This window comes from Haematobia irritans, unplaced genomic scaffold (assembly GCF_050003625.1).
Source record: "Haematobia irritans isolate KBUSLIRL unplaced genomic scaffold, ASM5000362v1 scaffold_6, whole genome shotgun sequence".
Lineage (NCBI taxonomy): Eukaryota > Metazoa > Arthropoda > Insecta > Diptera > Muscidae > Haematobia > Haematobia irritans.
The window spans coordinates 706,291-732,019 of NW_027445819.1; the positions used below are offsets into that span (position 1 = coordinate 706,291).

The 25,729-nt window shown below is 37.9% G+C and overlaps 6 protein-coding genes across 6 annotated transcripts; 2 read left to right on the plus strand and 4 right to left on the minus strand.

Annotated features, from left to right (window-relative positions):
* Positions 1-5,040: 5,040 nt before the first annotated feature.
* On the minus strand, positions 5,041-5,451 carry LOC142242659 (histone H3). Its single transcript, XM_075314223.1, has one exon. The coding sequence runs from the start codon at positions 5,449-5,451 to the stop codon at positions 5,041-5,043; it is 411 nt and encodes a 136-aa protein (XP_075170338.1).
* A 1,484-nt stretch (positions 5,452-6,935) lies between these two features.
* LOC142242741 (histone H2A) lies at positions 6,936-7,508 on the minus strand. The gene has a single exon (XM_075314300.1). It carries the CDS (start codon positions 7,476-7,478, stop codon positions 7,104-7,106), a length of 375 nt encoding a protein of 124 aa, XP_075170415.1. The 5' UTR covers positions 7,479-7,508; the 3' UTR covers positions 6,936-7,103.
* Positions 7,509-16,092: 8,584 nt separating this feature from the next.
* On the minus strand, positions 16,093-16,503 carry LOC142242660 (histone H3). Its single transcript, XM_075314224.1, has one exon. It carries the CDS (start codon positions 16,501-16,503, stop codon positions 16,093-16,095), a length of 411 nt encoding a protein of 136 aa, XP_075170339.1.
* Positions 16,504-18,766: 2,263 nt separating this feature from the next.
* LOC142242730 (histone H2B.1/H2B.2) lies at positions 18,767-19,220 on the plus strand. Its single transcript, XM_075314290.1, has one exon. It carries the CDS (start codon positions 18,791-18,793, stop codon positions 19,163-19,165), a length of 375 nt encoding a protein of 124 aa, XP_075170405.1. The 5' UTR covers positions 18,767-18,790; the 3' UTR covers positions 19,166-19,220.
* Positions 19,221-22,081: 2,861 nt separating this feature from the next.
* On the minus strand, positions 22,082-22,492 carry LOC142242661 (histone H3). Its single transcript, XM_075314225.1, has one exon. It carries the CDS (start codon positions 22,490-22,492, stop codon positions 22,082-22,084), a length of 411 nt encoding a protein of 136 aa, XP_075170340.1.
* A 2,263-nt stretch (positions 22,493-24,755) lies between these two features.
* LOC142242729 (histone H2B.1/H2B.2) lies at positions 24,756-25,209 on the plus strand. Its single transcript, XM_075314288.1, has one exon. It carries the CDS (start codon positions 24,780-24,782, stop codon positions 25,152-25,154), a length of 375 nt encoding a protein of 124 aa, XP_075170403.1. The 5' UTR covers positions 24,756-24,779; the 3' UTR covers positions 25,155-25,209.
* Positions 25,210-25,729: the final 520 nt, after the last annotated feature.

Genomic DNA, 25,729 nt, shown 5'->3' on the forward strand with positions numbered 1-25,729 from the left:
CCAGACACTATCAAATGCCCTAGAGAAATCGAGACTAACGGCGATAGTCACGCGACGTCTATTGAGCGATCTAACCACATGATCACCGAGCACAGTCAGCGCATGTGTTGTGGAGAGGCCTTGTCTAAAGCCAAATTGGCTATCAGACAAGATCGACCTATCATCTAGCGTCTCCCTAATACCGTCGAGTATGAAATACTCGAAAAGTTTACCGAGCGATGACAGTAAACTAATCGGTCTATAACTCTTACTGCTCGTTGGATCTTTTCCTGCCTTTAGGATGGGGACGGTGATCGCCCTTTTCCATAAGGCCGGAAAATAACCAATGTTCAAGCAGTGGTTATATAGAATCGCGAGAAAAGTCCATGTGTGGTGGTCAGTTTTCCTTAACACCACATCAGGAATTTTATCCTCGCCGCTAGATTTGAGATTTTTTCTTGATCTCAAAGCTGTCCTAATCCTTTCACACGAAACGAACCTATTTCTATTCGCACTAACGTCCCTTATTTCACCATCAGCCGTAAGAAACGGCGAGAAGTGAACTAAGGGATTTCTATCAACCAAGGGAAAAGTATTTTCCCTAACGGTTGTGTCAATCGGCATTCCCCGATCGGCCACATCAGCTAAATCGCCTTGTACCACGTCGGCCAAGAGATCAGCTTTACGGCAATCCTGCGAAATCGTCAATCCATCATCTGTTTTCAAATCAGGAATTGACGTTTTTCGATTTAAACCGATAGCAGATTTAACTCTGCTATATACCCTATCATTAACGCGGATACTACGAAGAAAGCGAATATTTCGCTCTTCTTCATAGTCCCTAATAGCCGAACTAATCACCGAATCTAGTTCGCGAATTTCCGCTTTGAGTATATCATACCTCAAAGGATTAGTCGTTCTATGAAGAGTTCTTCTCAGCCTCTTCTTTCGAGCGATCACCTCGAGGACATGAGGTGGCAGCTGTCTTGGGCCTCTATTCCCAGGACGAATCTTGGGAATAGATGCATCCATTGCTTCACGAAATGCCTCGCCCATAGTATCAATGCAAGCATCAATTTCTGAGCAAGTCGCATTTCGATCCACTGGCAGCTGACAACCCTCTAATGCCCTATTCAACGACCGATTAAAACGTCGCCTATCCATACGCCGAAAATTATAAATTAATTCGCGTTCCCTATCAACCGTTTCGCCACTAGAGATAATAATCTCTAGGGCTCTATGGTCAGACTCATAGTCTAACGTCCTAATTTGACCATTGGCATTGGGAACAATTATTCCAGCAGATGCCATACAAATATCGATAAAAGAGCTGGTGCTCCTACCGATTCTTGTTGGTCCTTCTGTTGGAATTATCCCTAAATCAGGACAACCCAACAGAAAATCCCTAATTAACCGGCCTCTAGCGCATGTCGTGCTTCCTCCCCAGTCAACATTTCTGGCATTGAGGTCTGCCGCGACGACCACATCATTGGCTGATGCCAATGATGCGATTGTGTCCAAATCTGATGCAACGAAATTTGCATTTGGCGCACAATATAACGAGATAACATAGAGATGGTTACCGTCCATTCTATGTATCTTTACACACGTTCCCTCTATCGAACCTAACTCTATTTCAAATCGTTCGCTTTTAATCGAATCTCTAACTAACACGGCCGTACCGCCCCCTGAGCGTTCGCGCCTAATCTGGGTATATATCGAATACCCATCCATATCAAACACGTGTCCTGAATTCAGCTTATGTTCGGCCATAAGCATGACATCAGGACAATGCCTATCTAAAAATAATTTTAGATAATGTCTCTTCAGTCGTGATACCACTGAATTGACATTTGCAAAGATTATTTTCATTTCCCTAGACATCGCATAAAGAATCGACAACAGACATCATAGCGCCGCAGATGTCCCCTTTCGTGATTAATGCTCTTACGTCATCCATACGTCGACGCAACACACTTGCACAGGCAAGGAAATCCTTGCCAAACGCCTCGCGACACTTTTCATCAAAAGTGGCAAACAAGCCAGCTGTCGATGTAAGGGTCGACGAGGCGTTGCTACCTCTGTTACCTGTGGTAACAGCTGCAGCTGCACGTGGTTTTACCGCGGTCGAGTAGGAAATTCCCGCGCGAACGTTGTTACTACCTGACCTACCTGTGTTGCTGTCCTTTATGACCGCAACACGTGCGTTGGCTGTAGAGGCTGGCTTTGGGATTTTCCCCTCAGCCTGCTTAGCCATTAAAGATTGCCTGTAAGGGCAATTCTTTGAATTTGCCGAGTGACCGCTCACTCCACAATTTGCACACCTGAGCACGAACTCAGGCTGCATACTAACCGCACCTGTCTTACTGTCCCTAACAGCCACGACGCGCGGTTTCGAAACGCCCTTAGGTATGGTGCATTTACCGGCACCATGGTCGCCCGCGCACTTAACACACCTGTAAGGCATGTTGCAACCGTTCGCGGTATGTCCGTACCTCTGGCAATTGAAGCATTGCGTCAAGCCCTTCTTCGTGTCTTTTCTCACGTAGACACGATGGCTTAGCAATCTTTCCACACCGTATAACGCGACGATATCCGATTCCTTATCTAGGTGAATAAGCCATTTGCCTTCACCTAGATTCACGACGCGTTTGATAATGATGTTAATGGGAAGAGCACATAATGCACTCTTCACATCACCATCGCTAAACGATGACGACAAGCCCTCTATCACGACCGAGTGAGCCTGTCCTTTCGGGGAATAGGTTATCGCAGAGATAGCCTTTTCCTTAATCAACTTTAAAATAGCAGAATGCTCTTCTAAAGTCGAGACCCGAACACTAGCTCCATTACGCCCGAGCAATGACAAAGTAAATTTGTCATGGCCTAGCAACGTTTTTAGGTTTTCACCGAACTCGCGAATATTCGTGTTATAAATTTTCACGATCGGCACTTTTTCACTTTTTCCGCGTTTCTCCGTCGACTCGCGTTTTTCCCTAGCTTCACACTCGCGATTGTCCGTCTTCGAAACACTGTTCACACTTTTTTCACTATTTTTCACTCTACTCACGTTATTTTCGTTTTCATTCTCCAACTTCCTCGATCTTTTTGCCTCTTCCGGCGTCTTTCCATCGATTACAGGGCCAGCGTATAGTACCACGGCCTTCCTTTTGGCCTTCTTCTTGGTGACGGTGGTCCACTGATTACCTTCATCTTTTTCTTGTGAGGCCGGCGTTGCCTTCACTTCTTCCTTCTTCTTCTCCCCGGGCATTGGCTTCTTGCACCCGGGCTGGTGCACCGGCGTTGTGCCACCAGTAGCCTTCAATCGGCTTATCTCCTCGCTCATTGCATTCATCTGCGCTTCCATTCGTTGGATGATACGGTGGCAGATGACATTCTCCTTTATGGCTTTCCGGCATTCAGCCAGTTGAGCAACCATGCCGTCAAAATGCTTCTTCTTGACGTGTACAGTATCGCCATCGTGTGTGACCTCGAAGTCGTACTCAATATCCATTTCCATGTCTCCGCTACCTGCGGTTAGAGATGCGGTGGCTTCAACTACGGCGGCGTCAGACATGTTTATGTTTTTCACTTAGATTCACTTCAAGCACTAATATACACTAACACGCGTGTACGTTTATTATATATGATTTTTACCGTTCAACGTAGCTATTCTTGGGTACATCGGAATTATGAGAAGTACATAGTAGTCAGCTACGAAATTTTGTGAATTCTTGTGTGGAAGAGAATAAATTTTTTCACAAAAGTTTTGATAGAATAATTAAATTTATGATGACATAGTAAATATATTTAATTGGAATTTATCACATTTCTCTAGTAGAGATATCCACCTAAATGACAAAAAGGATTTCAATTAATAATATTGAAGGGCTAGAGTATTATAATCTTTTGAGTTGAAAGTTTATAAAAGTGTCATCATAAATTTCCAACTAAATTATATAAATTTTACTATTTTTATTGAAAATTTTATAAAATAAAAAATTTATAGGGAATCTTGATATGTTTTCTTTAAAGAAATACGAAAAAATTATACAATTTGCATAGTTTTCATGGTAAAATATTCAATTATATTATGTCGTCTATGACAGTGGAATTCATCATATTGGGATATTTTCCATGAATAAAAGTTTTTCTGCAAATTAATTTCAAAGCTCAAAAGTAAAAATGTTTTAGGAAATTTTCATTCAAAAATATAATAGAAATCACACATTTATACTAAAATATAACATTATTAATAAAAAGTGTCAAATTGTAACGAAAAGTTAAAATAATCGTGAAGGTGTGGTATATCATGTACAGCGATGTTAACAATGTTGAATATAGTTGAAACCATAAAATTAAAATATTTGCAAAAGAAATTAAATATATATATAAAAAATATTAAAACATCGTAGAAAAAATACATGTCGGATTATAATACCATTTTAACAAAATTTTAAATCGAAATAATATGAATAAAAATTTGCCATAGCTGATATACCACCTCTAGCCAAATTTTAAGAAATTGGCTATTTTTGATATAAAATTTCGCAGAAAAACTAAAAGAATTATAAAAACAGATGGAATAAATTTAAGTCTAACGACTTTAGGAAATATATAAACTATAAACACCCTAGAAAATTCAAAAATAATCTTCGATTTGTTACGAAAAGTTTGCCATATAGTGTTAGAAAATATTTCATAAAATGTTTGCCGCATTGAATGTAGCATTAGATGAAAATAAGAAACAAATCCTCCTACTTATATCTTTTCTTCTTTTAAAAAATAAATTAATAGAAAATAAATTGTGAATGAGTACGAAAAAATGTAAAACCATTGGAAAGCAAAATCTACATCATATATCAACATTCCCTTCATATCCAACCTAATACAAAAAAAAACACAAATGCAATATATTTTATTGATATCAAATAATTAAGAATAAATTCTTGTCAACTGTAAAGTATTGAAAAAAATTTTTCTCTTTTTATAAAAATATTGTGGTCCTGAAAAGGACCGATTGTTTTTGTAAAAAAAGTTGGCTTTTAATATGTCAAAAATTTAAGCACGTTCTCCACGAATACGTCTGGCCAATTGGATATCCTTAGGCATGATGGTGACACGCTTAGCATGGATGGCACACAAGTTGGTATCTTCGAATAGACCAACCAAGTAGGCTTCGCTGGCTTCTTGCAAGGCCATGACAGCAGAACTCTGGAAACGCAAGTCAGTTTTGAAATCTTGGGCAATTTCACGAACCAAACGTTGGAAAGGCAATTTGCGGATCAACAATTCTGTGCTCTTTTGGTAACGACGGATTTCACGCAAAGCAACGGTACCAGGGCGGAAACGATGGGGTTTCTTGACACCGCCGGTGGCTGGGGCACTCTTACGAGCAGCTTTAGTAGCCAATTGCTTACGAGGGGCTTTGCCACCGGTAGATTTACGGGCAGTTTGCTTGGTACGAGCCATTTTTCACTTTATATTTTTTTCACTTCACGATATGAACACAAACACTTTCAAGATAGTATTAATTGTGTGCCGAGCATGAACGCGCATATTTATAGAAAAATTGAGCGCGCAAACTGTTAGTTAAGGGTGTGTGTAGGGAAAGATTGAAATATTGTATCTTACAGCTGCCTGTATAAACACGAAGTATACACGAACGAATCCGAGGGTAGATCGTGTCATTAATATTAGTAAGCATTTCAGGGCATTTTTGTATAAATAGAAGCGAAATGATGTTGGAACAGTATTAGTTCTTGTGCAACGTTTGTGAAGTGAATTTAAAAAAAAAGTGAAAAATGACTGGTCGTGGTAAAGGTGGCAAAGGCTTGGGAAAAGGTGGCGCTAAACGTCATCGTAAAGTGTTGCGTGATAACATCCAAGGTATTACCAAGCCTGCAATCAGACGTTTGGCTCGTCGTGGCGGTGTAAAACGTATCTCTGGATTGATATACGAAGAAACCCGTGGTGTCCTCAAGGTGTTTTTGGAAAACGTTATTCGTGATGCTGTCACCTACACCGAACATGCTAAGCGTAAAACCGTCACCGCTATGGATGTCGTCTACGCTTTGAAGAGACAAGGCCGCACTTTGTACGGTTTCGGCGGTTAAACATTTTCTTGACGCTATTTGGAGAATATTTAAATACTTTAATACAAAAACAATCGGTCCTTTTCAGGACCACAAAATATATTTACAAAAGAGATCATCTTGTTACAAATTTATTTAATTATTTTAATAAAATTTTAAATTTACTTGGTTTAAATAAAATTACAAACATTTGGTTTGCCGTCGGCAAAACATTGTTACTAACCCAATGAAACAATTATGTATGGACTTACCAAAGGCGACTACTATGCTATTTTTCTGCCGTCGGCACTTGAAAAACATGACACACTACAAAAGAAAAACACTACGAATGTAATACATACGAAACATATATGCAATTCTCAATATGCCATTTCTCGTCCCATTCCCCAAAGAAAATGATTCTATGATTCTCTTACTCTTTTGCAGAAATCAAAGAAAATGATTCTATGTTGCACTGTACTCGATCCTAGTCTCATTTGTTCTTACTCTCTTTTTGCAGAAATCAATTATGTATGTATTGGTACAAACAACTTCCTCTGTCATCAACTATTTGCAACTTTCCGCTAGAAGTTACGAACACTTACGATCCTACTAGACTTCGGCATTGCCAAAGCATACAAAAGATACATATGTAGTAAATAATCAGAGTTGATACAGATGAAAATAAAAACACTTCGGCTCAGAAAACGAATGCTCTCTTAATGAAATTGGTGGGAATTTGTTGTTTTGCGATATTAGGAATAAATGGCATTAGATAGGAACAAAATGAAAATATGAAGTGGCGAAATTTTTCGATAAACTAAATATATGTATATATAGTGACGAAATTTTTCGATGCCATAACAGATGAATATCTTCATATAAATTTTTTTATAGTAAATTTTATTGTTACAGAAAAAAAGTATGTATGAAATTATATTGTTTGAAAGTATTTTTTCTCTTTTTAAAAATGTTTTGTCGTCCTGAAAAGGACGGATTGTTGTTTGATAGAGATACGATGGTCTGTATTTACATTTTCTTGTAGATAATTTAAGCCTTCTTTTCGGTCTTCTTGGGCAAGAGAACAGCTTGGATGTTTGGCAATACACCACCTTGAGCAATGGTGACACCGGACAACAATTTGTTCAATTCTTCGTCATTACGGATAGCCAATTGCAAGTGACGAGGGATAATTCTTGTCTTTTTGTTGTCACGAGCAGCGTTACCAGCCAATTCAAGAACTTCAGCGGCCAAGTATTCCATCACAGCAGCCAAGTAAACTGGAGCTCCAGCACCAACACGCTCAGCATAGTTGCCTTTGCGCAAAAGACGATGGATACGACCGACGGGGAATTGAAGCCCAGCACGATTGGAACGAGACTTTGCCTTTCCCTTAACTTTGCCACCTTTACCGCGTCCAGACATGTTTCAAATTTTTTTTTCTTTTTCACTTCACTTCACAAAACACTAATGATAGCGTTTTACTAGTTGTCAGTTCTTTATATACTTTTCGTTCGAGCTATTTAATACATTTGAGGGTTGTTTTGCTGCACGAAGTGGCTCGTTTTCCGCTACCTGAATATCTTGTCCACGAAATGGTACAAATGTGTGCTCATCGCTGCAAACACACAAAATTCTCTTTTGAACAGTGTAAACAGTGTTTGTGTGAAAAAAAAATAGTGAAAATGCCTCCAAAAGCCAGTGGTAAAGCAGCAAAGAAGGCCGGCAAAGCCCAAAAGAACATCACAAAGGGTGACAAGACCAAGAGACGCACCAAGCGTAAGGAGAGTTATGCCATCTACATTTACAAAGTGTTGAAGCAAGTACATCCCGATACTGGTATCTCTTCAAAGGCAATGAGCATCATGAACAGTTTCGTTAATGATATCTTCGAACGTATTGCCGCCGAAGCCTCTCGTTTGGCTCACTACAACAAGCGTTCCACCATCACCAGTCGGGAAATCCAAACTGCCGTTCGTCTATTATTGCCCGGTGAATTGGCTAAGCACGCTGTCAGTGAAGGTACCAAAGCCGTTACTAAGTACACCAGCTCCAAGTAAATGGCTTCATATTTCGTCGAAAATTTATTTCCTCCACCATCAAAGGCCCTTTTCAGGGCCACAAAAATCATTAAAAAAGAGATTTTCTTTGTTGATCAACTAAAAACAAAATATCCTTATTTTATTTCAATAAAAAAAAAAAATAAATACATCTTCCATCGAATAATAACAAATAATTGATTTTTCAACTAAGAAAAATTCAATGTTGTAATCTTCATTTTATTAAAATTCTATTATGGCATTTCATTACTATGTCTAACTTCTATTAAAATTCTAATTTGGCATTTCATTACTGTTTCTTCAATATTTCTTCTTTTTATTTTTCTTCATTATAATAACGTCGCTATAATATTTTTCTCAGAGTAAAAGACTTTATTACATTGATCGTATGCATTACTGTAAATGGCGTAGTTAAAGGATGTGTGTGTGTGTGTGAGAGAGAGAGTTTTGATGATGACTCTATGCGTAGGTATATGAAACCTTTTTTTCTAGAATTCTAATTGCTGTGGTTTATTACCACATCCCAATTGGCTAATCCAGTTTTGGAAAAATTCCCATAAAACATGTGATTATAAATTTCAATTTTACCATGAAAAATAGATTAAGTACAATGTATATTTATTTAAATAAAAATTAGGTAACAAAACAAAATTGTTTGTATAAAATTTGTTCTCTTTTTCAAAGATATTTTGTAGCCCTGAAAAGGGCTGTTAGATAAACTGCTTTCGAATATCGAAAATAATCATTCTGCCATGAAATAGAAAATTTACTTCTTGGCGGCGGCTTTTTTAGCAGCTGGTTTCTTGGCAGCGGCGGCCTTTTTGGGTTTGGCTGCTGCTACTGTTTTTGCCTTGGGTGCTTTTGGTTTTGTGGCGGAGGCCTTGGCCTTGGCGGCGGTTTTTGCTGGTTTAGCTTTAACTGTACCGGTCTTTTTGGCAGTTTTAGCCTTAGCCTTTTCGGTCTTCTTCTTTTCTGCTGTCTTCTTAGCGGCAGAAGGTTTCTTTGCAGCAGCCTTCTTTTCTCCACTGGCCTTTTTGGGTGCGGCAGCCTTCTTTTTCTTATCACCAGCTGGGGCCTTCTTCTTTTCGGCGCTCATTGCTTTAGACATTTTGAATGAACCAGATGCACCCTTACCTTTAGTTTGGATCAATTTTCCACTGGCAACAGCGCCCTTCAAATACTTCTTGATGAAGGGAGCCAATTTTTGGGCATCAACTTTGTAGGTGCTGGCCAAATATTTCTTGATGGCAGGCAATGATGAACCACCACGTTCTTTCAATGTTTTGATGGCAGCATCGACCATTTGTTGGGTTGGTGGATGAGATGGGGCAGCAGAGGGCTTCTTTGCCTTGGCAGCAGCTTTTTTAGGTGCCTTTTTCTCAACAGCGGCAACTGGAGATGCGGTGGCTTCAACTACGGCGGCGTCAGACATGTTTATGTTTTTCACTTAGATTCACTTCAAGCACTAATATACACTAACACGCGTGTACGTTTATTATATATGATTTTTACCGTTCAACAGATTTCAATTCAGATTTCAAAATTTAGGTTTTATTGGTCAAAAATTTCTAAACTATTACAGTTGAAACCTTACAACTACAATTTTCAACTACATACATACATATATAGATTCTTATATTTAGCGTATATATAATACTTTTCTAAATTTATCTAAATATTACAAAATACGGCTTAAACTATTTATTTAAGCTAGTCTCTATTTCAAATTTTTTCTCAATTAAACAAAATTTCCCTGAAAAATGACTAATAAAAACAGGGGCCATAACATTTTTCTATTATTTACTTAAAAACTATCACTTAAAACTAAAAATCAAAAAAAATATATACAATTGTCCTTAGAGTTACTATTGTGCCAAACTGTAAACAGTGTCGTCCACGTCTAGCGTACCATATCGTCGATGATAAAACACAAGCCTCTCATCCCTAAAGAGAAGTCCCTGTCTATCTAACTGTAACAGACATATCGGCGGTCGATATGTTAAATGAGGAAGATTGGCTGGACTGATGTCCTCTACCAAGCAACCCCTCACTAGCGGATTGTCTACAAGAGATGCCCTATCTAGAAAATTTAATGCATTTCTAGTCAGAAATACATCAATCCTATCAATCTCTGCAGAGTCGTAGATGGATTGGTTGGAAGGTCTCCGCCATACACCATCCTCTCCTCTAACAGGCACTAAACCTACACAAGAAGCTAAAATTCTTCTCTCCCATATCCTGAGTAATTCCATTTGGTGTGAAGAAATTCCATACCAAATTGGAAAAGCATTAGCGATGATTGGCCTAATGATTTGTCGATAAATCAATAGTTTCACCTCCTTACTCAGGCCATTTGAGCGTCGAAAGACGCTCAAATAGCAGAAGAACATCCTCTTAACCTTGTCAAGAAGATAGCTAATATGCGACACAAAATCAAATCTGCCTTGGAGAATCACGCCTAAGTATTTAATGCTTTCACAAGTGCGAATGGTACGATCACCAATTGCAATGGCTGGCTCGTATCTTCTAGAGCGAGGATACAAGTTTCGCCTATTGCCTTTGAAAATCACACCTTCACACTTGTCCACATTAAGCCTTAGTCGCCACATATCGAAATATGTGGATAGTTCACCCAAGTATTGATTCAATCTGTCATTGACAACCGCTGCATCTGCTCCTGATGCTGCGACGAATATGTCGTCAGCATATATCAGGAGTAAATCTCCAGATGGTGGTTGCGGTATGTCACTAATAAAAATGTTGTAGAGGACTGGACCCAGTAAAGAGCCCTGGGGTACACCAGTCCTTACAACCCTATCGCTAGAGTAGTCATCGCCTACTCTAACCCTAAATGTCCTGTCCCTAAGGAAGTCCGCGACGATCCTACATAAACTAGTATCAAAGCCTAATACTCTCATTTTGTATATGAGAGCATCATGCCAGACACTATCAAATGCCCTAGAGAAATCGAGACTAACGGCGATAGTCACGCGACGTCTATTGAGCGATCTAACCACATGATCACCGAGCACAGTCAGCGCATGTGTTGTGGAGAGGCCTTGTCTAAAGCCAAATTGGCTATCAGACAAGATCGACCTATCATCTAGCGTCTCCCTAATACCGTCGAGTATGAAATACTCGAAAAGTTTACCGAGCGATGACAGTAAACTAATCGGTCTATAACTCTTACTGCTCGTTGGATCTTTTCCTGCCTTTAGGATGGGGACGGTGATCGCCCTTTTCCATAAGGCCGGAAAATAACCAATGTTCAAGCAGTGGTTATATAGAATCGCGAGAAAAGTCCATGTGTGGTGGTCAGTTTTCCTTAACACCACATCAGGAATTTTATCCTCGCCGCTAGATTTGAGATTTTTTCTTGATCTCAAAGCTGTCCTAATCCTTTCACACGAAACGAACCTATTTCTATTCGCACTAACGTCCCTTATTTCACCATCAGCCGTAAGAAACGGCGAAAAGTGAACTAAGGGATTTCTATCAACCAAGGGAAAAGTATTTTCCCTAACGGTTGTGTCAATCGGCATTCCCCGATCGGCCACATCAGCTAAATCGCCTTGTACCACGTCGGCCAAGAGATCAGCTTTACGGCAATCCTGCGAAATCGTCAATCCATCATCCGTTCCCAAATCAGGAATTGACGTTTTTCGATTTAAACCGATAGCAGATTTAACTCTGCTATATACCCTATCATTAACGCGGATACTACGAAGAAAGCGAATATTTCGCCCTTCTTCATAGTCCCTAATAGCCGAACTAATCACCGAATCTAGTTCGCGAATTTCCGCTTTGAGTATATCATACCTCAAAGGATTAGTCGTTCTATGAAGAGTTCTTCTCAGCCTCTTCTTTCGAGCGATCATTTCGAGGACATGAGGTGGCAGCTGTCTTGGGCCTCTATTCCCAGGACGAATCTTGGGAATAGATGCATCCATTGCTTCACGAAATGCCTCGCCCATAGTATCAATGCAAGCATCAATTTCTGAGCAAGTCGCATTTCGATCCACTGGCAGCTGACAACCCTCTAATGCCCTATTCAACGACCGATTAAAACGTCGCCTATCCATACGCCGAAAATTATAAATTAATTCGCGTTCCCTATCAACCGTTTCGCCACTAGAGATAATAATCTCTAGGGCTCTATGGTCAGACTCATAGTCTAACGTCCTAATTTGACCATTGGCATTGGGAACAATTATTCCAGCAGATGCCATACAAATATCGATAAAAGAGCTGGTGCTCCTACCGATTCTTGTTGGTCCTTCTGTTGGAATTATCCCTAAATCAGGACAACCCAACAGAAAATCCCTAATTATCCGGCCTCTAGCGCATGTTGTGCTTCCTCCCCAGTCAACATTTCTGGCATTGAGGTCAGCCGCGACGACCACATCATTGGCTGATGCCAATGATGCGATTGTGTCCAAATCTGATGCAACGAAATTTGCATTTGGCGCACAATATAACGAGATAACATAGAGATGGTTACCGTCCATTCTATGTATCTTTACACACGTTCCCTCTATCGAACCTAACTCTATTTCAAATCGTTCGCTTTTTATCGAATCTCTAACTAACACGGCCGTACCGCCCCCTGAGCGTTCGCGCCTAATCTGGGTATATATCGAATACCCATCCATATCAAACACGTGTCCTGAATTCAGCTTATGTTCGGCCATAAGCATGACATCAGGACAATGCCTATCTAAAAATAATTTTAGATAATGTCTCTTCAGTCGTGATACCACTGAATTGACATTTGCAAAGATTATTTTCATTTCCCTAGACATCGCATAAAGAATCGACAACAGACATCATAGCGCCGCAGATGTCCCCTTTCGTGATTAATGCTCTTACGTCATCCATACGTCGACGCAACACACTTGCACAGGCAAGGAAATCCTTGCCAAACGCCTCGCGACACTTTTCATCAAAAGTGGCAAACAAGCCAGCTGTCGATGTAAGGGTCGACGAGGCGTTGCTACCTCTGTTACCTGTGGTAACAGCTGCAGCTGCACGTGGTTTTACCGCGGTCGAGTAGGAAATTCCCGCGCGAACGTTGTTACTACCTGACCTACCTGTGTTGCTGTCCTTTATGACCGCAACACGTGCGTTGGCTGTAGAGGCTGGCTTTGGGATTTTCCCCTCAGCCTGCTTAGCCATTAAAGATTGCCTGTAAGGGCAATTCTTTGAATTTGCCGAGTGACCGCTCACTCCACAATTTGCACACCTGAGCACGAACTCAGGCTGCATACTAACCGCACCTGTCTTACTGTCCCTAACAGCCACGACGCGCGGTTTCGAAACGCCCTTAGGTATGGTGCATTTACCGGCACCATGGTCGCCCGCGCACTTAACACACCTGTAAGGCATGTTGCAACCGTTCGCGGTATGTCCGTACCTCTGGCAATTGAAGCATTGCGTCAAGCCCTTCTTCGTGTCTTTTCTCACGTAGACACGATGGCTTAGCAATCTTTCCACACCGTATAACGCGACGATATCCGATTCTTTATCTAGGTGAATAAGCCATTTGCCTTCACCTAGATTCACGACGCGTTTGATAATGATGTTAATGGGAAGAGCACATAATGCACTCTTCACATCACCATCGCTAAACGATGACGACAAGCCCTCTATCACGACCGAGTGAGCCTGTCCTTTCGGGGAATAGGTTATCGCAGAGATAGCCTTTTCCTTAATCAACTTTAAAATAGCAGAATGCTCTTCTAAAGTCGAGACCCGAACACTAGCTCCATTACGCCCGAGCAATGACAAAGTAAATTTGTCATGGCCTAGCAACGTTTTTAGGTTTTCACCGAACTCGCGAATATTCGTGTTATAAATTTTCACGATCGGCACTTTTTCACTTTTTCCGCGTTTCTCCGTCGACTCGCGTTTTTCCCTAGCTTCACACTCGCGATTGTCCGTCTTCGAAACACTGTTCACACTTTTTTCACTATTTTTCACTCTACTCACGTTATTTTCGTTTTCATTCTCCAACTTCCTCGATCTTTTTGCCTCTTCCGGCGTCTTTCCATCGATTACAGGGCCAGCGTATAGTACCACGGCCTTCCTTTTGGCCTTCTTCTTGGTGACGGTGGTCCACTGATTACCTTCATCTTTTTCTTGTGAGGCCGGCGTTGCCTTCACTTCTTCCTTCTTCTTCTCCCCGGGCATTGGCTTCTTGCACCCGGGCTGGTGCACCGGCGTTGTGCCACCAGTAGCCTTCAATCGGCTTATCTCCTCGCTCATTGCATTCATCTGCGCTTCCATTCGTTGGATGATACGGTGGCAGATGACATTCTCCTTTATGGCTTTCCGGCATTCAGCCAGTTGAGCAACCATGCCGTCAAAATGCTTCTTCTTGACGTGTACAGTATCGCCATCGTGTGTGACCTCGAAGTCGTACTCAATATCCATTTCCATGTCTCCGCTACCTGCGGTTAGAGATGCGGTGGCTTCAACTACGGCGGCGTCAGACATGTTTTTGTTTTTCACTTTGATTCACTTCAAGCACTAATATACACTAACACGCGTGTACGTTTATTATATATGATTTTTACCGTTCAACGTAGCTATTCTTGGGTACATCGGAATTATGAGAAGTACATAGTAGTCAGCTACGAAATTTTGTGAATTCTTGTGTGGAAGAGAATAAATTTTTTCACAAAAGTTTTGATAGAATAATTAAATTTATGATGACATAGTAAATATATTTAATTGGAATTTATCACATTTCTCTAGTAGAGATATCCACCTAAATGACAAAAAGGATTTCAATTAATAATATTGAAGGGCTAGAGTATTATAATCTTTTGAGTTGAAAGTTTATAAAAGTGTCATCATAAATTTCCAACTAAATTATATAAATTTTACTATTTTTATTGAAAATTTTATAAAATAAAAAATTTATAGGGAATCTTGATATGTTTTCTTTAAAGAAATACGAAAAAATTATACAATTTGCATAGTTTTCATGGTAAAATATTCAATTATATTATGTCGTCTATGACAGTGGAATTCATCATATTGGGATATTTTCCATGAATAAAAGTTTTTCTGCAAATTAATTTCAAAGCTCAAAAGTAAAAATGTTTTAGGAAATTTTCATTCAAAAATATAATAGAAATCACACATTTATACTAAAATATAACATTATTAATAAAAAGTGTCAAATTGTAACGAAAAGTTAAAATAATCGTGAAGGTGTGGTATATCATGTACAGCGATGTTAACAATGTTGAATATAGTTGAAACCATAAAATTAAAATATTTGCAAAAGAAATTAAATATATATATAAAAAATATTAAAACATCGTAGAAAAAATACATGTCGGATTATAATACCATTTTAACAAAATTTTAAATCGAAATAATATGAATAAAAATTTGCCATAGCTGATATACCACCTCTAGCCAAATTTTAAGAAATTGGCTATTTTTGATATAAAATTTCGCAGAAAAACTAAAAGAATTATAAAAACAGATGGAATAAATTTAAGTCTAACGACTTTAGGAAATATATAAACTATAAACACCCTAGAAAATTCAAAAATAATCTTCGATTTGTTACGAAAAGTTTGCCATATAGTGTTAGAAAATATTTCATAAAATGTTTGCCGCATTGAATGTAGCATTAGATGAAAATAAGAAACAAATCCTCCTACTTATATCTTTTCTTCTTTTAAAAAATAAATTAATAGAAAATAAATTGTGAATGAGTACGAAAAAATGTAAAACCATTGGAAAGCAAAATCTACATCATATATCAACATTCCCTTCATATCCAACCTAATACAAAAAAAAACACAAATGCAATATATTTTATTGATATCAAATAATTAAGAATAAATTCTTGTCAACTGTAAAGTATTGAAAAAAATTTTTCTCTTTTTATAAAAATATTGTGGTCCTGAAAAGGACCGATTGTTTTTGTAAAAAAAGTTGGCTTTTAATATGTCAAAAATTTAAGCACGTTCTCCACGAATACGTCTGGCCAATTGGATATCCTTAGGCATGATGGTGACACGCTTAGCATGGATGGCACACAAGTTGGTATCTTCGAATAGACCAACCAAGTAGGCTTCGCTGGCTTCTTGCAAGGCCATGACAGCAGAACTCTGGAAACGCAAGTCAGTTTTGAAATCTTGGGCAATTTCACGAACCAAACGTTGGAAAGGCAATTTGCGGATCAACAATTCTGTGCTCTTTTGGTAACGACGGATTTCACGCAAAGCAACGGTACCAGGGCGGAAACGATGGGGTTTCTTGACACCGCCGGTGGCTGGGGCACTCTTACGAGCAGCTTTAGTAGCCAATTGCTTACGAGGGGCTTTGCCACCGGTAGATTTACGGGCAGTTTGCTTGGTACGAGCCATTTTTCACTTTATATTTTTTTCACTTCACGATATGAACACAAACACTTTCAAGATAGTATTAATTGTGTGCCGAGCATGAACGCGCATATTTATAGAAAAATTGAGCGCGCAAACTGTTAGTTAAGGGTGTGTGTAGGGAAAGATTGAAATATTGTATCTTACAGCTGCCTGTATAAACACGAAGTATACACGAACGAATCCGAGGGTAGATCGTGTCATTAATATTAGTAAGCATTTCAGGGCATTTTTGTATAAATAGAAGCGAAATGATGTTGGAACAGTATTAGTTCTTGTGCAACGTTTGTGAAGTGAATTTAAAAAAAAAGTGAAAAATGACTGGTCGTGGTAAAGGTGGCAAAGGCTTGGGAAAAGGTGGCGCTAAACGTCATCGTAAAGTGTTGCGTGATAACATCCAAGGTATTACCAAGCCTGCAATCAGACGTTTGGCTCGTCGTGGCGGTGTAAAACGTATCTCTGGATTGATATACGAAGAAACCCGTGGTGTCCTCAAGGTGTTTTTGGAAAACGTTATTCGTGATGCTGTCACCTACACCGAACATGCTAAGCGTAAAACCGTCACCGCTATGGATGTCGTCTACGCTTTGAAGAGACAAGGCCGCACTTTGTACGGTTTCGGCGGTTAAACATTTTCTTGACGCTATTTGGAGAATATTTAAATACTTTAATACAAAAACAATCGGTCCTTTTCAGGACCACAAAATATATTTACAAAAGAGATCATCTTGTTACAAATTTATTTAATTATTTTAATAAAATTTTAAATTTACTTGGTTTAAATAAAATTACAAACATTTGGTTTGCCGTCGGCAAAACATTGTTACTAACCCAATGAAACAATTATGTATGGACTTACCAAAGGCGACTACTATGCTATTTTTCTGCCGTCGGCACTTGAAAAACATGACACACTACAAAAGAAAAACACTACGAATGTAATACATACGAAACATATATGCAATTCTCAATATGCCATTTCTCGTCCCATTCCCCAAAGAAAATGATTCTATGATTCTCTTACTCTTTTGCAGAAATCAAAGAAAATGATTCTATGTTGCACTGTACTCGATCCTAGTCTCATTTGTTCTTACTCTCTTTTTGCAGAAATCAATTATGTATGTATTGGTACAAACAACTTCCTCTGTCATCAACTATTTGCAACTTTCCGCTAGAAGTTACGAACACTTACGATCCTACTAGACTTCGGCATTGCCAAAGCATACAAAAGATACATATGTAGTAAATAATCAGAGTTGATACAGATGAAAATAAAAACACTTCGGCTCAGAAAACGAATGCTCTCTTAATGAAATTGGTGGGAATTTGTTGTTTTGCGATATTAGGAATAAATGGCATTAGATAGGAACAAAATGAAAATATGAAGTGGCGAAATTTTTCGATAAACTAAATATATGTATATATAGTGACGAAATTTTTCGATGCCATAACAGATGAATATCTTCATATAAATTTTTTTATAGTAAATTTTATTGTTACAGAAAAAAAGTATGTATGAAATTATATTGTTTGAAAGTATTTTTTCTCTTTTTAAAAATGTTTTGTCGTCCTGAAAAGGACGGATTGTTGTTTGATAGAGATACGATGGTCTGTATTTACATTTTCTTGTAGATAATTTAAGCCTTCTTTTCGGTCTTCTTGGGCAAGAGAACAGCTTGGATGTTTGGCAATACACCACCTTGAGCAATGGTGACACCGGACAACAATTTGTTCAATTCTTCGTCATTACGGATAGCCAATTGCAAGTGACGAGGGATAATTCTTGTCTTTTTGTTGTCACGAGCAGCGTTACCAGCCAATTCAAGAACTTCAGCGGCCAAGTATTCCATCACAGCAGCCAAGTAAACTGGAGCTCCAGCACCAACACGCTCAGCATAGTTGCCTTTGCGCAAAAGACGATGGATACGACCGACGGGGAATTGAAGCCCAGCACGATTGGAACGAGACTTTGCCTTTCCCTTAACTTTGCCACCTTTACCGCGTCCAGACATGTTTCAAATTTTTTTTTCTTTTTCACTTCACTTCACAAAACACTAATGATAGCGTTTTACTAGTTGTCAGTTCTTTATATACTTTTCGTTCGAGCTATTTAATACATTTGAGGGTTGTTTTGCTGCACGAAGTGGCTCGTTTTCCGCTACCTGAATATCTTGTCCACGAAATGGTACAAATGTGTGCTCATCGCTGCAAACACACAAAATTCTCTTTTGAACAGTGTAAACAGTGTTTGTGTGAAAAAAAAATAGTGAAAATGCCTCCAAAAGCCAGTGGTAAAGCAGCAAAGAAGGCCGGCAAAGCCCAAAAGAACATCACAAAGGGTGACAAGACCAAGAGACGCACCAAGCGTAAGGAGAGTTATGCCATCTACATTTACAAAGTGTTGAAGCAAGTACATCCCGATACTGGTATCTCTTCAAAGGCAATGAGCATCATGAACAGTTTCGTTAATGATATCTTCGAACGTATTGCCGCCGAAGCCTCTCGTTTGGCTCACTACAACAAGCGTTCCACCATCACCAGTCGGGAAATCCAAACTGCCGTTCGTCTATTATTGCCCGGTGAATTGGCTAAGCACGCTGTCAGTGAAGGTACCAAAGCCGTTACTAAGTACACCAGCTCCAAGTAAATGGCTTCATATTTCGTCGAAAATTTATTTCCTCCACCATCAAAGGCCCTTTTCAGGGCCACAAAAATCATTAAAAAAGAGATTTTCTTTGTTGATCAACTAAAAACAAAATATCCTTATTTTATTTCAATAAAAAAAAAAAATAAATACATCTTCCATCGAATAATAACAAATAATTGATTTTTCAACTAAGAAAAATTCAATGTTGTAATCTTCATTTTATTAAAATTCTATTATGGCATTTCATTACTATGTCTAACTTCTATTAAAATTCTAATTTGGCATTTCATTACTGTTTCTTCAATATTTCTTCTTTTTATTTTTCTTCATTATAATAACGTCGCTATAATATTTTTCTCAGAGTAAAAGACTTTATTACATTGATCGTATGCATTACTGTAAATGGCGTAGTTAAAGGATGTGTGTGTGTGTGTGAGAGAGAGAGTTTTGATGATGACTCTATGCGTAGGTATATGAAACCTTTTTTTCTAGAATTCTAATTGCTGTGGTTTATTACCACATCCCAATTGGCTAATCCAGTTTTGGAAAAATTCCCATAAAACATGTGATTATAAATTTCAATTTTACCATGAAAAATAGATTAAGTACAATGTATATTTATTTAAATAAAAATTAGGTAACAAAACAAAATTGTTTGTATAAAATTTGTTCTCTTTTTCAAAGATATTTTGTAGCCCTGAAAAGGGCTGTTAGATAAACTGCTTTCGAATATCGAAAATAATCATTCTGCCATGAAATAGAAAATTTACTTCTTGGCGGCGGCTTTTTTAGCAGCTGGTTTCTTGGCAGCGGCGGCCTTTTTGGGTTTGGCTGCTGCTACTGTTTTTGCCTTGGGTGCTTTTGGTTTTGTGGCGGAGGCCTTGGCCTTGGCGGCGGTTTTTGCTGGTTTAGCTTTAACTGTACCGGTCTTTTTGGCAGTTTTAGCCTTAGCCTTTTCGGTCTTCTTCTTTTCTGCTGTCTTCTTAGCGGCAGAAGGTTTCTTTGCAGCAGCCTTCTTTTCTCCACTGGCCTTTTTGGGTGCGGCAGCCTTCTTTTTCTTATCACCAGCTGGGGCCTTCTTCTTTTCGGCGCTCATTGCTTTAGACATTTTGAATGAACCAGATGCACCCTTACCTTTAGTTTGGATCAATTTTCCACTGGCAACAGCGCCCTTCAAATACTTCTTGATGAAGGGAGCCAATTTTTGGGCATCAACTTTGTAGGTGCTGGCCAAATATTTCTTGATGGCAGGCAATGATGAACCACCACGTTCTTTCAATGTTTTGATGGCAGCATCGACCATTTGTTGGGTTGGTGGATGAGATGGGGCAGCAGAGGGCTTCTTTGCCTTGGCAGCAGCTTTTTTAGGTGCCTTTTTCTCAACAGCGGCAACTGGAGATGCGGTGGCTTCAACTACGGCGGCGTCAGACATGTTTATGTTTTTCACTTAGATTCACTTCAAGCACTAATATACACTAACACGCGTGTACGTTTATTATATATGATTTTTACCGTTCAACGTAGCTATTCTTGGGTACATCGGAATTATGAGAAGTACATAGTAGTCAGCTACGAAATTTTGTGAATTCTTGTGTGGAAGAGAATAAATTTTTTCACAAAAGTTTTGATAGAATAATTAAATTTATGATGACATAGTAAATATATTTAATTGGAATTTATCACATTTCTCTAGTAGAGATATCCACCTAAATGACAAAAAGGATTTCAATTAATAATATTGAAGGGCTAGAGTATTATAATCTTTTGAGTTGAAAGTTTATAAAAGTGTCATCATAAATTTCCAACTAAATTATATAAATTTTACTATTTTTATTGAAAATTTTATAAAATAAAAAATTTATAGGGAATCTTGATATGTTTTCTTTAAAGAAATACGAAAAAATTATACAATTTGCATAGTTTTCATGGTAAAATATTCAATTATATTATGTCGTCTATGACAGTGGAATTCATCATATTGGGATATTTTCCATGAATAAAAGTTTTTCTGCAAATTAATTTCAAAGCTCAAAAGTAAAAATGTTTTAGGAAATTTTCATTCAAAAATATAATAGAAATCACACATTTATACTAAAATATAACATTATTAATAAAAAGTGTCAAATTGTAACGAAAAGTTAAAATAATCGTGAAGGTGTGGTATATCATGTACAGCGATGTTAACAATGTTGAATATAGTTGAAACCATAAAATTAAAATATTTGCAAAAGAAATTAAATATATATATAAAAAATATTAAAACATCGTAGAAAAAATACATGTCGGATTATAATACCATTTTAACAAAATTTTAAATCGAAATAATATGAATAAAAATTTGCCATAGCTGATATACCACCTCTAGCCAAATTTTAAGAAATTGGCTATTTTTGATATAAAATTTCGCAGAAAAACTAAAAGAATTATAAAAACAGATGGAATAAATTTAAGTCTAACGACTTTAGGAAATATATAAACTATAAACACCCTAGAAAATTCAAAAATAATCTTCGATTTGTTACGAAAAGTTTGCCATATAGTGTTAGAAAATATTTCATAAAATGTTTGCCGCATTGAATGTAGCATTAGATGAAAATAAGAAACAAATCCTCCTACTTATATCTTTTCTTCTTTTAAAAAATAAATTAATAGAAAATAAATTGTGAATGAGTACGAAAAAATGTAAAACCATTGGAAAGCAAAATCTACATCATATATCAACATTCCCTTCATATCCAACCTAATACAAAAAAAAACACAAATGCAATATATTTTATTGATATCAAATAATTAAGAATAAATTCTTGTCAACTGTAAAGTATTGAAAAAAATTTTTCTCTTTTTATAAAAATATTGTGGTCCTGAAAAGGACCGATTGTTTTTGTAAAAAAAGTTGGCTTTTAATATGTCAAAAATTTAAGCACGTTCTCCACGAATACGTCTGGCCAATTGGATATCCTTAGGCATGATGGTGACACGCTTAGCATGGATGGCACACAAGTTGGTATCTTCGAATAGACCAACCAAGTAGGCTTCGCTGGCTTCTTGCAAGGCCATGACAGCAGAACTCTGGAAACGCAAGTCAGTTTTGAAATCTTGGGCAATTTCACGAACCAAACGTTGGAAAGGCAATTTGCGGATCAACAATTCTGTGCTCTTTTGGTAACGACGGATTTCACGCAAAGCAACGGTACCAGGGCGGAAACGATGGGGTTTCTTGACACCGCCGGTGGCTGGGGCACTCTTACGAGCAGCTTTAGTAGCCAATTGCTTACGAGGGGCTTTGCCACCGGTAGATTTACGGGCAGTTTGCTTGGTACGAGCCATTTTTCACTTTATATTTTTTTCACTTCACGATATGAACACAAACACTTTCAAGATAGTATTAATTGTGTGCCGAGCATGAACGCGCATATTTATAGAAAAATTGAGCGCGCAAACTGTTAGTTAAGGGTGTGTGTAGGGAAAGATTGAAATATTGTATCTTACAGCTGCCTGTATAAACACGAAGTATACACGAACGAATCCGAGGGTAGATCGTGTCATTAATATTAGTAAGCATTTCAGGGCATTTTTGTATAAATAGAAGCGAAATGATGTTGGAACAGTATTAGTTCTTGTGCAACGTTTGTGAAGTGAATTTAAAAAAAAAGTGAAAAATGACTGGTCGTGGTAAAGGTGGCAAAGGCTTGGGAAAAGGTGGCGCTAAACGTCATCGTAAAGTGTTGCGTGATAACATCCAAGGTATTACCAAGCCTGCAATCAGACGTTTGGCTCGTCGTGGCGGTGTAAAACGTATCTCTGGATTGATATACGAAGAAACCCGTGGTGTCCTCAAGGTGTTTTTGGAAAACGTTATTCGTGATGCTGTCACCTACACCGAACATGCTAAGCGTAAAACCGTCACCGCTATGGATGTCGTCTACGCTTTGAAGAGACAAGGCCGCACTTTGTACGGTTTCGGCGGTTAAACATTTTCTTGACGCTATTTGGAGAATATTTAAATACTTTAATACAAAAACAATCGGTCCTTTTCAGGACCACAAAATATATTTACAAAAGAGATCATCTTGTTACAAATTTATTTAATTATTTTAATAAAATTTTAAATTTACTTGGTTTAAATAAAATTACAAACATTTGGTTTGCCGTCGGCAAAACATTGTTACTAACCCAATGAAACAATTATGTATGGACTTACCAAAGGCGACTACTATGCTATTTTTCTGCCGTCGGCACTTGAAAAACATGACACACTACAAAAGAAAAACACTACGAATGTAATACATACGAAACATATATGCAATTCTCAATATGCCATTTCTCGTCCCATTCCCCAAAGAAAATGATTCTATGATTCTCTTACTCTTTTGCAGAAATCAAAGAAAATGATTCTATGTTGCACTGTACTCGATCCTAGTCTCATTTGTTCTTACTCTCTTTTTGCAGAAATCAATTATGTATGTATTGGTACAAACAACTTCCTCTGTCATCAACTATTTGCAACTTTCCGCTAGAAGTTACGAACACTTACGATCCTACTAGACTTCGGCATTGCCAAAGCATACAAAAGATACATATGTAGTAAATAATCAGAGTTGATACAGATGAAAATAAAAACACTTCGGCTCAGAAAACGAATGCTCTCTTAATGAAATTGGTGGGAATTTGTTGTTTTGCGATATTAGGAATAAATGGCATTAGATAGGAACAAAATGAAAATATGAAGTGGCGAAATTTTTCGATAAACTAAATATATGTATATATAGTGACGAAATTTTTCGATGCCATAACAGATGAATATCTTCATATAAATTTTTTTATAGTAAATTTTATTGTTACAGAAAAAAAGTATGTATGAAATTATATTGTTTGAAAGTATTTTTTCTCTTTTTAAAAATGTTTTGTCGTCCTGAAAAGGACGGATTGTTGTTTGATAGAGATACGATGGTCTGTATTTACATTTTCTTGTAGATAATTTAAGCCTTCTTTTCGGTCTTCTTGGGCAAGAGAACAGCTTGGATGTTTGGCAATACACCACCTTGAGCAATGGTGACACCGGACAACAATTTGTTCAATTCTTCGTCATTACGGATAGCCAATTGCAAGTGACGAGGGATAATTCTTGTCTTTTTGTTGTCACGAGCAGCGTTACCAGCCAATTCAAGAACTTCAGCGGCCAAGTATTCCATCACAGCAGCCAAGTAAACTGGAGCTCCAGCACCAACACGCTCAGCATAGTTGCCTTTGCGCAAAAGACGATGGATACGACCGACGGGGAATTGAAGCCCAGCACGATTGGAACGAGACTTTGCCTTTCCCTTAACTTTGCCACCTTTACCGCGTCCAGACATGTTTCAAATTTTTTTTTCTTTTTCACTTCACTTCACAAAACACTAATGATAGCGTTTTACTAGTTGTCAGTTCTTTATATACTTTTCGTTCGAGCTATTTAATACATTTGAGGGTTGTTTTGCTGCACGAAGTGGCTCGTTTTCCGCTACCTGAATATCTTGTCCACGAAATGGTACAAATGTGTGCTCATCGCTGCAAACACACAAAATTCTCTTTTGAACAGTGTAAACAGTGTTTGTGTGAAAAAAAAATAGTGAAAATGCCTCCAAAAGCCAGTGGTAAAGCAGCAAAGAAGGCCGGCAAAGCCCAAAAGAACATCACAAAGGGTGACAAGACCAAGAGACGCACCAAGCGTAAGGAGAGTTATGCCATCTACATTTACAAAGTGTTGAAGCAAGTACATCCCGATACTGGTATCTCTTCAAAGGCAATGAGCATCATGAACAGTTTCGTTAATGATATCTTCGAACGTATTGCCGCCGAAGCCTCTCGTTTGGCTCACTACAACAAGCGTTCCACCATCACCAGTCGGGAAATCCAAACTGCCGTTCGTCTATTATTGCCCGGTGAATTGGCTAAGCACGCTGTCAGTGAAGGTACCAAAGCCGTTACTAAGTACACCAGCTCCAAGTAAATGGCTTCATATTTCGTCGAAAATTTATTTCCTCCACCATCAAAGGCCCTTTTCAGGGCCACAAAAATCATTAAAAAAGAGATTTTCTTTGTTGATCAACTAAAAACAAAATATCCTTATTTTATTTCAATAAAAAAAAAAAATAAATACATCTTCCATCGAATAATAACAAATAATTGATTTTTCAACTAAGAAAAATTCAATGTTGTAATCTTCATTTTATTAAAATTTTATTATGGCATTTCATTACTATGTCTAACTTCTATTAAAATTCTAATTTGGCATTTCATTACTGTTTCTTCAATATTTCTTCTTTTTATTTTTCTTCATTATAATAACGTCGCTATAATATTTTTCTCAGAGTAAAAGACTTTATTACATTGATCGTATGCATTACTGTAAATGGCGTAGTTAAAGGATGTGTGTGTGTGTGTGAGAGAGAGAGTTTTGATGATGACTCTATGCGTAGGTATATGAAACCTTTTTTTCTAGAATTCTAATTGCTGTGGTTTATTACCACATCCCAATTGGCTAATCCAGTTTTGGAAAAATTCCCATAAAACATGTGATTATAA